The following is a 12,427-nucleotide window of genomic DNA, read 5'->3' as shown; positions in this document are numbered from 1 at the left end:
TGAAGACAAGGTAGGATGATCTTCAGGGGCTTAGTGTTAGGGTTTAATTGTAGGTAATTGTAGGTATTTTATTTAATTAATTTAATGATAGTATAGTGTTAGGTTTAATTGTAACTTAGGTTAGGATTTATTTTACAGGTAATTTTGTAATTATTTTAACTATTTTAGCTATTAAATAGTTCTTAACTATTTAATAGCTATTGTACCTGGTTAAAATAAATACAAAGTTACCTGTAAAATAAATATTAATCCTAAAATAGCTATAATATAATTATAATTTATATTGTAGCTATATTAGGATTTATTTTACAGGTAAGTATTTAGCTTTAAATAGGAATAATTTATTTAATAAGAGTTAATTAATTTCGTTAGATTTAAATTATATTTAAGTTAGGGGGTGTTAGTGTTAGGGTTAGACTTAGCTTTAGGGGTTAATACATTTATTAGAATAGCGGTGAGCTCCAGTCGGCAGATTAGGGGTTAATACTATTTATTATAGGGTTAGTGAGGCGGAGTAGGGGTTAATAACTTTATTATGATAGCGGTGCGGTCCGCTCGGCAGATTAGGGGTTAGTAAGTGTAGGCGACGTTGTGGGGGCCAGATTAGGGGTTAATAAATATAATATAGGGGTCGGCGGTGTTAGGGGCAGCAGATTAGGGGTACATAGCTATAATGTAGGTGGCGGCTCTTTGCGGTCAGCAGATTAGGGGTTAATTGTAGGTAGCTGGCTGCGACGTTGTGGGGGGCAGGTTAGGGGTTAATAAATATAATATAGGGGTCGGCGGTGTTAGGGGCAGCAGATTAGGGGTACATAAGGATAACGTAGGTGGCGGTCGGCAGATTAGGGGTTAAAAAAATTAAATAGAGTGGCGGCGATGTTGGGGGGCCTCGGTTTAGGGGTACATAGGAAGTTTATGGGTGTTAGTGTACTTTAGAGCACAGTAGTTAAGAGCTTTATGAACCGGCGTTAGCCCAGAAAGCTCTTAACTACTGACTTTTTTCTGCGGCTGGAGTTTTGTCGTTAGATTTCTAACGCTCACTTCAGACACGACTCTAAATTCCCGGAGTTAGAAAAATCCCATTGAAAAGATAGGATACGCAATTGACGTAAGGGGATCTGCGGTATGGAAAAGTCGCGGCTGAAAAGTGAGCTTTAGACCCTTTTTTTAGTGACTCCAAATACCGGAGGTAGCCTAAAACCAGCAATTGATTAACATTTGGTCACTTTTTTACTCATTAAGCCATTTTCACATTAAATGTTTTAGGATGTCCCCTTTTTGTGCTTATTTATAACTTGTACTAAAAATGTCTTCAACAATGGATAGGATATATAAAAATAAACTAATTTGTAACAGGCTGGCACATATTTTATTAAAAAAAAAAACAAGTCCTAAAAACCATTTAGCTGCCAACCCACCCCTTACCCTTTTCAAGTACTACTAAAGATCACAGTCAAGGTTTTGCGCCATTTAAATTTATTTCAGGCCGTGCAAGCTGTGTGTGAAAGCCAAGGCAATTCCCCTACCAGCTTATGTTGACCATATAGTTGCACATTTTACATTAAAAAGGGACTGCCTAGAACCAATAATTACTCATTGTTACTTACAAGACAAGCATCTTGCAAAGGGTTCCACAGCTATAAGCTTGTAAGAAGTACATGAACATTTTCAGTAATAGTTTGTTAGCCAAATGAATGGACGCCAAGCTCCAGCCACAGCTTTCCTCTTGTCAGTTAGCTATTTTCTTGTATGACAGCTTAGTAGTGCACGTTTAATATTTTTAAAGGGACAGTCAACACCAGGATTTTTGTTTTTAAAAAAAAAAAAAAAAAAAAAAAAAAAAAAGAGGATAGATAATCCCTTAGCAATTCCCCAGTTTTGCATAACCAACAGTTATAATACACGTTTTACCTCTGTAATTACCTTGTATCTAAGCCTCTGAAGACTGCCCCCTTATTTCAGTTCTTTTGACAGACTTGCATTTTAGCAAGTTCAGTGCTCACTCCTCGGTAAATTCACATGCATGAGCTCAATGTTATCTATATGAAACACATGAACTAATACCCTCTAGTGGTGAAAAACTGTCAAAGTACATTTAGATTAGAGGCGGCCTTCAAGATCTAAGAAATTAGCATATGAACCTCCTAGGTTTAGCTTTCAAATAAGAATACCAAGAGAACAAAGCAAAATTGGTGATGAAAGTAAATTGGGAAGTTGTTTAAAATTACATGCCCTTTTTGAACCATGAAAGTTTTTTTTGGACTCGACTGTCCCTTTAAGTTGCCGATTTCAAATTGCACAAGCACAAATCAGAATGTGAGAGTAGGAAAATGTATTTCCTAGTCAATTGTAATTGGAGAAACTTAACATACCAAAATATACATGCAATAGGTGGGCGGAGCTTGGTGGCCATTTTCATCTACTAACAAACAATGAATATTTAAAAGGGACAGTCAAGTCCAAAAAAAAAAAAAAAAAAAAAAAAAAAAAAAAAAAAATGTCATGATTCAAATAGGGCATGTAATTTTAAACAACTTTCCAAATTACTTTTATCACCAATTTTGCTTTGTAATCTTGGTATTCTTAGTTGAAAGCTAAACCTAGGAGGTTCATATGCTAATATCTTAGATCTTGAAGGCTGCCTCTAATCTAAATGTATTTTGACAGTTTTTTCACCACTAAAGGGCATTAGTTCATGTGTTTCATATAGATAACATTGAGCTCATGCACGTGAATTTACCGAGGAGTGAGCACTGATTGGCTAAAATGCAAGTCTGTCAAAAGAACTGAAATAAGGAGGCAGTTTGCAGAGGCTTAGATACAAGGTAAATCACAGAGGTAAAAAGTGTATTTCTACAACAGTGATTATGCAAAACTGGTGAATGGATAATAAAAGGGATTATCTTTCTTTTTAAGCAACAAAAATATCTGCTGTTGACTGTCCCTTTTAATGTACTTCTTACAAGCTTATAGATGTGGGACCAGTCACAGGATGCTTCTCAGGTATATAACAATAAGTAATCAAAATGATGTATTGGTCTAGACTGTCCCTTTAACAACTTAAGTGATTATCTCATCCATTTTTACACGGAGTTCTGTATGCACAGAATGGCATGAAGTAATTATAAGTGTCAAATGTTTTGAATACAGAAAAAAAGTCATAATATAAGGGGTCCTTATATTGGGTGAGAGGAGTTCAGTATTAATTTTTCACAACTTCTAATAATGTAGTGATTACAATTGAAAAAAAAAAAGTGATTAATTCACCTGTGAAAGATTGTCTTAAAGGGATTGTAAACTTTAAAGGGACAGTCTAGTCAAAATTAAACTTTCAAGATTCAGATAGGGCATGCAATCTTAATCAACTTTCCAATTTACTTTTATCATCAAATTAGCTTTTCTTGGTATTCTTTTTTGAAAGCTAAACCTAGGTAGACTCAAATTGATTTTTAAACCATTGAAAACTGCCTCAGTGCATTTTGACAGTTTTTCACAGTTAGACTGTGCTAGTCCTGTGTCAGATAACATTGTGCTCACTCCCGTGGAGTTATTTAGAAGTCAGTACTGATTGGCTAAACTGCATGTCTGTCAAAAGCACTGAGATAAGGGGAAGTATGCAGCGGCTTAGATACAAGGTAATCAAAGAGGTAAAAAGTATACTAATATCACAGTGTTGGCTGTGCAAAACTAGGGAATGGGTAATAAAAAGGAATATATCTTTCAAACAAACATTAATGAATTAAAGGCCAGTATTAAATAATACTCTTAAAAACAGGGGCACTTTAATTCATTAAAGTTTACAATGCTGCTTATTTTTAAAATACTTAGCTTTGAGTTATAGTAAACATAACGCTGATCCTCCGCCAGCAGCTCCTGCTTTCTTTAGCAGATAGATGATAACTCACCCTTTGGTGTCCAGCTCATGGGACCATGCAACGATTTGAGGAAGCCGGATTCGTCACTGATATGCTAATGAAGCAGCAGGTGCGGGCGGAGGATTAACGTTATGTTTACCAGAACGCAAAAGTAAGTAATTCATTAAAGTTTACAATGATGCTTATTTTTTTAAAAATACTTACTTTTGCGTTCTGGTAAACATAACGCTAATCCTCCGCCCGCACCTGCTGCTTCATTAGCATATCAGTGACGAATCCGGCTTCCTCAAATTGTTGCATGGTCCCACATGAGCTGGACACCAAAGGGTGAGTTATCATCTATCTCCTAAAGAAAGCAGGAGCTGCTGGCGGAGGATCAGCGTTATGTTTACTATAACTCAAAGCTAAGTATTTTAAAAATAAGCAGCATTGTAAACTTTAATGAATTAAAGTGCCCTGTTTTTAAGAGTATTATTTAATACTGGGCTTTAATTCGTTAAAGTTTACAATCACTTTAAAGGGACATTCCAGTCAAAATCTAAATGCACAGATGAATTACATCTTTGAAATATACATGTAATAGCAAAAATGCTTCTAGTAAAAGTTATTACTGTTTTAGTGTTAACATTTTCTCTGCATGCGATGCATAGCTAGATATTGTCACTGTACCCACATTTTAAATCATGCAGCTGCTCAGATCATCACTGGTGGCTTGTATCATGTCAGCAATGAACAAATTGAGTAATTACCAGATGGTACAAGCACCCTAGGCTCTCTGAGCAAGTGCAGTGTATAAAATGCTGGTGACATGGTTGCATACATAAATACACTTTTGAAACAGCTATAGCTTTTATTAGAAGCATTTTTGCTAATGCATGTATATTACAAAATTGATTCTGTTCAATACCGAAATGCATCCAATTTTGCCTGGAATATCCCTTTAAGAGGGTCATAATACAGAAGAGTTCTAAGGAAGTATGCAGGCAGTCATTAATAAAACTACAAGGTTTGTAGTCTAGTTATGGAGAAGCTGTCCATTAAAGGGACAGTATACACTCATTTTCATATAACTGCATGTAATACACACTACTATAAAGAATAACATGCACAGATATGGATATGAAAATCCAGTATAAAACTGTTTAAAAACTTACTTAGAAGCTCCCAGTTTAGCTCTGTTGAAAAGGTAGTGGGAAAGCCCACTGCAAGTGGGAAATGAAACACTCCCCCCCCTCCCCCTTTTGCTTATGAAAAGACCCTTTACACAAACAGGAGCAAGCTGGAGAAGGTAGCTGACTGTATTCTCATAAAACTTTGGGGCTTGGTTAGGAGTCTGAAAATCAGAGCAATGCTCTTTAAAAATAAGCAAAACTATAGATTTTTAAGAAAAAACAACTTTATGGGCTATATAAATAGATCATCTACAAAACATTTATGTGTATAATGTCCCTTTAAGAATTAAACTCAATTATTTGTGACAAGTCCATAGAAACTATGGATTTTTCCAAATCACAAAGAAAATAAGACATATGAGGGGGGGGCCTCCTAACATTTTTATGAAAGTTATAGATAATAGGCTAAATGCAATGATACAGGTATCAAGTCTATGGAATACTGGTGCAAGGTCTAAAGGGGATCACCCAAGAAAATAATACACAAAAGAAACTATAGTATGAGACATTGCTAAGGGCACAGGTTTTTGTGGTGGTTACTAGACAACATAATACTTGAGAAGCCTCATACTCAAGCTTTGGTGTTACTAAAAAAAAGGGAACATTTAGACAAGTTAAAATAACTAGGCAGTGTCATGCTTAAAGGGACATAAAAACCCCCAAAAATATTTCATGATTTAGGTAGAACATACAATTTTAAACAAATTGACAGTTTACATCTGTTATCAACATTGCTTCATTCTCTTGGTATCATTTGTTGAAGGAACAGCAATGCACTACTGGTTTCTAACTAAACACATGGGTGAGCCAATGACAAATATATATATTTATTAGCAAACAAATGCACTCTCAGGTCTTCTTTGTAGTGGGTCAACAACAAAAAATTATATATTTATATATACAGCCACCAATCAGCAGCTAGATCCTAGGTTCTTTGGTGCTCCTGAGCTTTCCTAGATAAACCTTTCAGCAAATGATAAGAGAAGGAAGCAAATTAAAAAGGGACACTAAACCCAAATTTATTTTTCACGATACAGATAGAAAGTTGCTTAAAATTGCATGCTCTAATTTACTCCTATTATCTTTATTAGAAAATGAAGACATCTAAGCTAAGGAGCCAGCAATTTTTGGTTCTGTACCCTGGACAGCACTTGTTTATTGGTGCTGTCCAATCAGCAAGGACAACCCAAGATGTGAACCAAAAATGGGCCGGCTTCTAAACTTACATTATTGCTTTTAAAATAAAGATAGCAAGAGAATGAAGAAAATTTGATAATAGGAGTAAATTAGAAAGTTGCTTAAAAGTGCATGCTTTATCTGAATCATGAAAGAAAATTTGGGTTCAGTGTCCCTTTAAGTAATAGAAGTAAATTGTAAAGTTGTTTAAAATGTTATTCTCTGTCTAAATCATGAATGTCTAATTATGACTTTACTGTCCCTTTAAAGTGATGTTAAACCCTCCCCTTTATAAAAACAGACCAGGAATGTTAGTGGTATTTTAGATTAAGTTTAATTATACCATCACTTTAAGCTTTCAGGATAGAACATGCAATTTTAACCCTTTAAGGACCACAGCACTTTTCAGCTGTAATTTTCCTTACTCATTTACTGTACCCACACATAGACCGGTTTTCTCGCCATTAAATAGACTTTCGAAAGATGCCATTATTTTCATCATATCTTATAATTCACTATAAAAAAAATTTTTTAGAAAATATGATGAAAAAAAAATCTGTTACACATCTACAACCACCAAAAGACACCCAAGCTAAATAGTTTCTAAATTTTGTCCCGAGTTTAGAAATACCCAATGTTTACATGTTCTTTGCAAGTTATAGGGCAATAAATACAATGAGCACTTTGCTATTTCCAAACCATTTTTTTTTTCAAAATTAGTGATAGTTACATTGTAACACTGATATCTGACAGGAATCCTTGAATAACCCTTCACATGTATATATTTTTTAAAAGACAACCCAAATTATTGATCTAGGCCCATTTTGGTATATTTCATGCCACCATTTCACCGCCAAATGCGATAAAAAAAAAAAAAAAAATGTGTTCACTTTTTTCCACAAACTTTAGGTTTCTCACTGAAATTATTTACAAAACAGCTTGTGCAATTATGGCACAAATTGTTGTAAATGCTTCTTTGGGATCCCCTTTGTTCAGAAATAGCAGACATATGGCTTTGGCGTTGCTTTTTGGTAATAAGAAGGCTGCTAAATGCCGCTGCGCAACACTTGTATTATGCCCAGCAGTGAAGGGGTTAATTAGGTAGCTTGTAGGGAGCTTGCAGGGTTAATTTTAGCTTTAGTGTAAAGATAAGCCTCCCACCTGACACATCCCATCCCCTGATCCCTCCCAAACAGCTCTCTTCTCTGCCATCTTAAGTACTGGCCCGAAAGTCTGCCAGTACTACAATAACAGGTTTATTTATTTATTTTTTAAAAAGACATTCTGCTGTGTAGGATCCCCCCCTTAGCCCCCAACCAGCTCTCTAACCCTCCCCCTCTACCTTATTGTGCGTCATCTTGGGTACTGGCAGCTGTCTGCCAGTACCCAGTTTGCCATAAAATATGGTATTTTTTTTTTTTTAATATATATATATTAAATATTTTTCAGTAGTGTAGCAGTCCTCCCTCAATAACCACCCCCCTCCCAGATCCCTTAGATAAAAATTGACCCCCTCCTCTCTCCCACCTTATCTAAGAAATTGTGCCATAGTGTAGCGTTCCCACCTGCTCGCCCCCATGCACCACCCCCCCCAGTGCCCCCGCACATGATCCCGCCCACCCACCTCCCACCAACGATCGTGACCATCGATGGCCGATACAGAGAGGGCCACAGAGTGGCTCTCTCTGCATCGGATGGCTAAAAAAATTTATTGCAGGATGCTTTAATATCGAGGCATCTCCGCAATAACATGAAAGCAGCTAGAAGCGATCAGGAACACTTCCACCGCTTGGAAACACTAACGACGTACAGGATACATCCATGGACCGTTTTTTGTAGGACGTACCCTGTACGTCAGTCGTTAAGGGGTTAAACAACTTTAGTTTACTCCTATTATCAATTTTTCTTCAGTCTCTTGGTATCTTTGTTTAAAAAAGCCACAGCAACATATCACAAGGAAAAAATGATTGTCTTTATATCATTTATTGCAGCAGTTTGATAGAATATATATATATATATATATATATATATATATATATATATATATATATATATATATATATATATATATGCGTCAAAAAAAAAAAAAAAAAAAAAAAAGGCTAAGGTATATCACAGGGCTAATTTATAAATCTATGATCAAATGGTAATCAGGAAGACCAACTTACAGATATTGTATACATTAAATATCTGTTAAAATTGTACTTATTAAAATAGTATTTTTTAAAATACATATATAACAACCAGTAGGGGTTGTCAAACATTCAAACCCATCACATTTAATGCAATGACAACACAATAAAAAAAATTGAATCTAAAAAGATGTTGATACAATATAAAATCTGGGCATGTAGCTACAAATTACAAGATTGGACTACTTACTCTCAATAGGTGGTTTCAATCCCTAAGGAGCCATAGACTAATAATAGGTAATAAATCCTAAAACCCAAAAAAAGTTATTTGAAGTCAAGGTAGCTTCTAAGTTTCCTACAGACTACTAATAGGAGCACTAAATCCTGTTTGGCAGTAAAAGGTGCAATTGGGATCACAGAATATCCAGTTGACTGAATATTCAAACAATAAAAATTAAGATAAAGATATAAAAAATATGATATAATACAACACAGTGAATAATTTCAATATTCAAAAAAAATCAGTGAATGAAACAAAGGAACTTATTATGGAAATGAGTGCTACAATTTGTGCAAAAAAATACAAAAGTGATTCTATCCTAAATAGAACAATACCGATATGTTCTGATAAAAAATATTCTAATAACACTCACAGCAAAAGCGTTTAGAATTAATCAGACTCAAAAATAAGTAGGTATGTGACAATCATATGCCAACAAAAGTACCTTCCGCTTTTCAAATTGGATATAGAGTGATTCCTAAATGAATCAAATGTGTATCGCTCCTCCGCTTGCTCAGCGGTTATTGGTTAACAAGGGGTAATGAAATAAATAAAATTCACAGTGACTAATAGAATACAATTTTCCAATAAAGTGATGATCCTAAAAAATACAAAAATACAAATACAAAATTCTAAACCTAAAAATAAAAAATAATAAAAATCAAAAAAAAAAAAAAAAAAAAAAAAAAATCTATATAAATTTTTTTTATATCATTTATTGAACTTTTAGCTTAGACAAAGCAAGAATGTAAGCTTAGGAGCCAGACCATTTTTGGTTCAGACCTGGGTAGCGCTTGCTAATTGGTGTCTAAATGTAGCTACCAATCAGCAAGCTCTACCCAGGTGATGAACCAAAAATGGGCCAGCTCCTAAGCTTACATTCTTGCCTTTTCAAATAAAGATACCATGACAACGAAACAAAATTGAGAATAGGAGTAAATTATAAAGTTGCTCAAAATTGAATGCTCTATCTGAATCATGAAAGTTTAATTTTGACTAAACTATCCCTTTGTCATATTTCCTTATGCTTATATTTATGGGAGTTTAATATTACAACTCCTGTCCACGTTTCGGGGTTTATCGTTACTAAAACACTCCCACCACTGGTTAGAGAGGGTGTGTTGTCCCCTCAGAGGTGGAATTTGAGGGTCTACTGATTTCTGAATTCCTGGAGCCAAAGTACAATGACAGGGAGGTTTGTCAGGGTATATGGTGACCATGACAGTCTATAATGCAGACTCTACAGAGCAAGGGAAGTGCTAAATATACAGCAGTCAGGCAACCGTATAGAGAGTGTAGCAGGATGCTGAATTAAAAGGTAAAGAAGGGCAACACCTGTTTTGTAGCTGCCGTTGCTCCTCACGAAGCTTACCAAGCTCCACCTGCAATCGGGCCCTCTCGTTGGCCGTGTGGTCCAGCAGTTTGCGCGCATCTGCCAATTCAGTCTCATAAAGCAGCCGAAGACCGGACACCTCCCGGGATGTCACCTCCTCTCGCTCCTCTAACTGCAGCCTCAGCAGCGACTTGTCTGCTTCCAGCGACCGTACCCGCTCGATATAGGCTGCCAAGCGGTCATTGAGATGCCGCAACTCCTCTTTCTCCTGTAGACGGCTCAAGCGGGTCGGGCTGCCGGGGGATTGAGTTCCAGGAGTCCGGGTTGTGCTCCTACTAGGAGTAATTGTCGCCATGTTTATTTTAATTAATAACGCAGACCTTCAATCGTTATGCACCCGGTGTATCTCGTATTTCTCCTCAGGAAACCCTGCTGTACCGTAGCTGCAGCTATATGAGGGCAGGCCGAGCGCTCCATATACTGAGCGCATCTTACTAGTGCCTCAGACGCCCAGGCCCAGCATCAACAGGTGGATAATCATTAACACGTGCTGCGCTGTACTCAATTATAACAGGAGTAAAACAGCATATGAGGAATGGGCTGGGAAATGTTTTGAAATACAATTCACGGATCTACAGTGTGAATGAAGGTGAATTGTATATGAAATTTTGTTGAACTAAACTATTTCCAATTGTAAAATAAAGTGTTCACTCCCAGTAACTATTGTATAATTTGTCAATTTCCTACCTGAAATTTGTCAATTCCTTATAGTCCCTTATTTTCTTTAAAAAAAGTTAGCATTTTCCAACCCTAGCTTCTATTTAACACTGAAACGCCCACTTGCACATTTTAATTTAAACCTTTCTATCCTGTTTAAATTTATAGCTCTTTATTGAACACTTAGAACACAAATGTTTGAATTCTATTTCAAATTTACAGTAGAAGTAAAGACATTATTTTACAATGGTACAATATTAAATATTTTTAATGAAGATATTACTACATGTTATAAAAAATAAGGGCAAACATTTTTCTATAGCAGATAAATTAGGGAGCCCAGGAGACTAGAATTGGGGAAAAAGGGAGATTCTTAGAAATAAGGGAGGTTTGGCACCCCTATAGAAGCATTTTGCAATATAATTCTATAAGTAAAAATTATTCTAGTAAAAGTATTTTTTCCCCCCAGCAGCCTACGTGTATATGCTGCATGTGATACCATGCCTGTGTTCTGGGAAAATGGTGAACTTGTGAAAATAGCGAACTACGTCACTTCCTGTGACGTGGGATCAGCTGTTTCACAAAGTTTGACCATATTGCACATGCGTTCTACCTGGCCGCATACGTCACTGCTACAGTTTTGAGACAGTGAAATTCATGGACCCTCTGTACCGCGCATGCGCGGCATTTGAAACTCTCAATACTGTGCCCTCTTTGCTTGACCAAAAAAAAAGTTTTGAAAATTAATTTATTTAATATCAGTGTAACTGTAATGGGAATGTGATAAATGTATGGCAAAGCGGGGCACAGTATTTTCATACAAGATTGACCTGTGTGGAGGCTTTGATGATACTGCAAAGCGGGTGCGGTATTGACAGAGTTTCAAATGCAGCGCATGCACGGTACAGAGGGTCCATGAATTTCACAGGTCTGGAAACAGTAGCAGTGACGTATGTGACCAGGTATGTAATGATGCTAGAACACATGCGCAATATGGTCAAACTTGTGAAACAGCTAATCCCACGTCACTGGAAGTGATGTGGTTCGCTATTTTCACAAGTTTGCCATTTTCCTAGAACACCTGCTAAGAGAGTTGGTGATGGTGGTTATTGCATCAGCAAAGACTTAATTTATGTCCTACAAACCACTGCAGACTCACTGACAAAGTGTAATGTTTGAATGCTGTTGCACAATGCACTTACTATATGTGTGTTTACTACTAATTCAATCCAATGTAGGGAACCAGCAATATCTTCAAGCAATGCAAACGCAGACAGGAGCTCACTGCCAGCTCCAAAGTACATCCAATAAACAAAGGTGTACACAGCATAAGCTTCCAAATATTTTCTTTATTTAGGGAAAATAGCAGTAACGTTTCAGGTTATACACCCTTAGTCATACAATGTAATACTATTCACAAACTCTCTGTTTTGTAGCCACACAGGTTACTTAATTAGCATACATCTGTAGGTGTTTAATCAATTATAATACATGTTCAGGCCAGGTAACCACTCACCTACCCCATCTACTGGTAAATCCTGAGTACTACAAGTTCAAAGTATCAAAATAGAAAATATACAAAAAACTGTTTAAAAACATTAAGAAAAATACCTTTGTACACTGTACTTAATTGAATAAACTACATAAATACTGATACATCATAATCTTTATTCATTCCAAAAGGCCTCATTGAGTTAAGTATAGATATCCAAAACAATTCTTTTCTTTTTTAATAATAATTC

General features: G+C 36.1%; 1 protein-coding gene across 1 annotated transcript in view; it reads right to left on the bottom strand.

Annotated features, from left to right (window-relative positions):
• LOC128664506 (lamin-L(III)-like) overlaps positions 1-10,421 on the bottom strand; it is a 102,291-nt gene extending 91,870 nt beyond the window's left edge. Inside the window, exon 1 of the mRNA XM_053719327.1 lies at positions 9,971-10,421. Coding sequence (XP_053575302.1) covers positions 9,971-10,323 — 353 coding nt within the window. The 5' untranslated portion in view covers positions 10,324-10,421. The remainder of the gene's footprint in view (positions 1-9,970) is intronic.
• Positions 10,422-12,427: the final 2,006 nt, after the last annotated feature.

The sequence above is a fragment of the Bombina bombina genome, chromosome 6, assembly GCF_027579735.1.
Source record: "Bombina bombina isolate aBomBom1 chromosome 6, aBomBom1.pri, whole genome shotgun sequence".
NCBI lineage: Eukaryota > Metazoa > Chordata > Amphibia > Anura > Bombinatoridae > Bombina > Bombina bombina.
The sequence above is the reverse complement of the archived record's forward strand: the minus strand, read 5'-3'. Positions and strand labels throughout refer to the sequence as shown.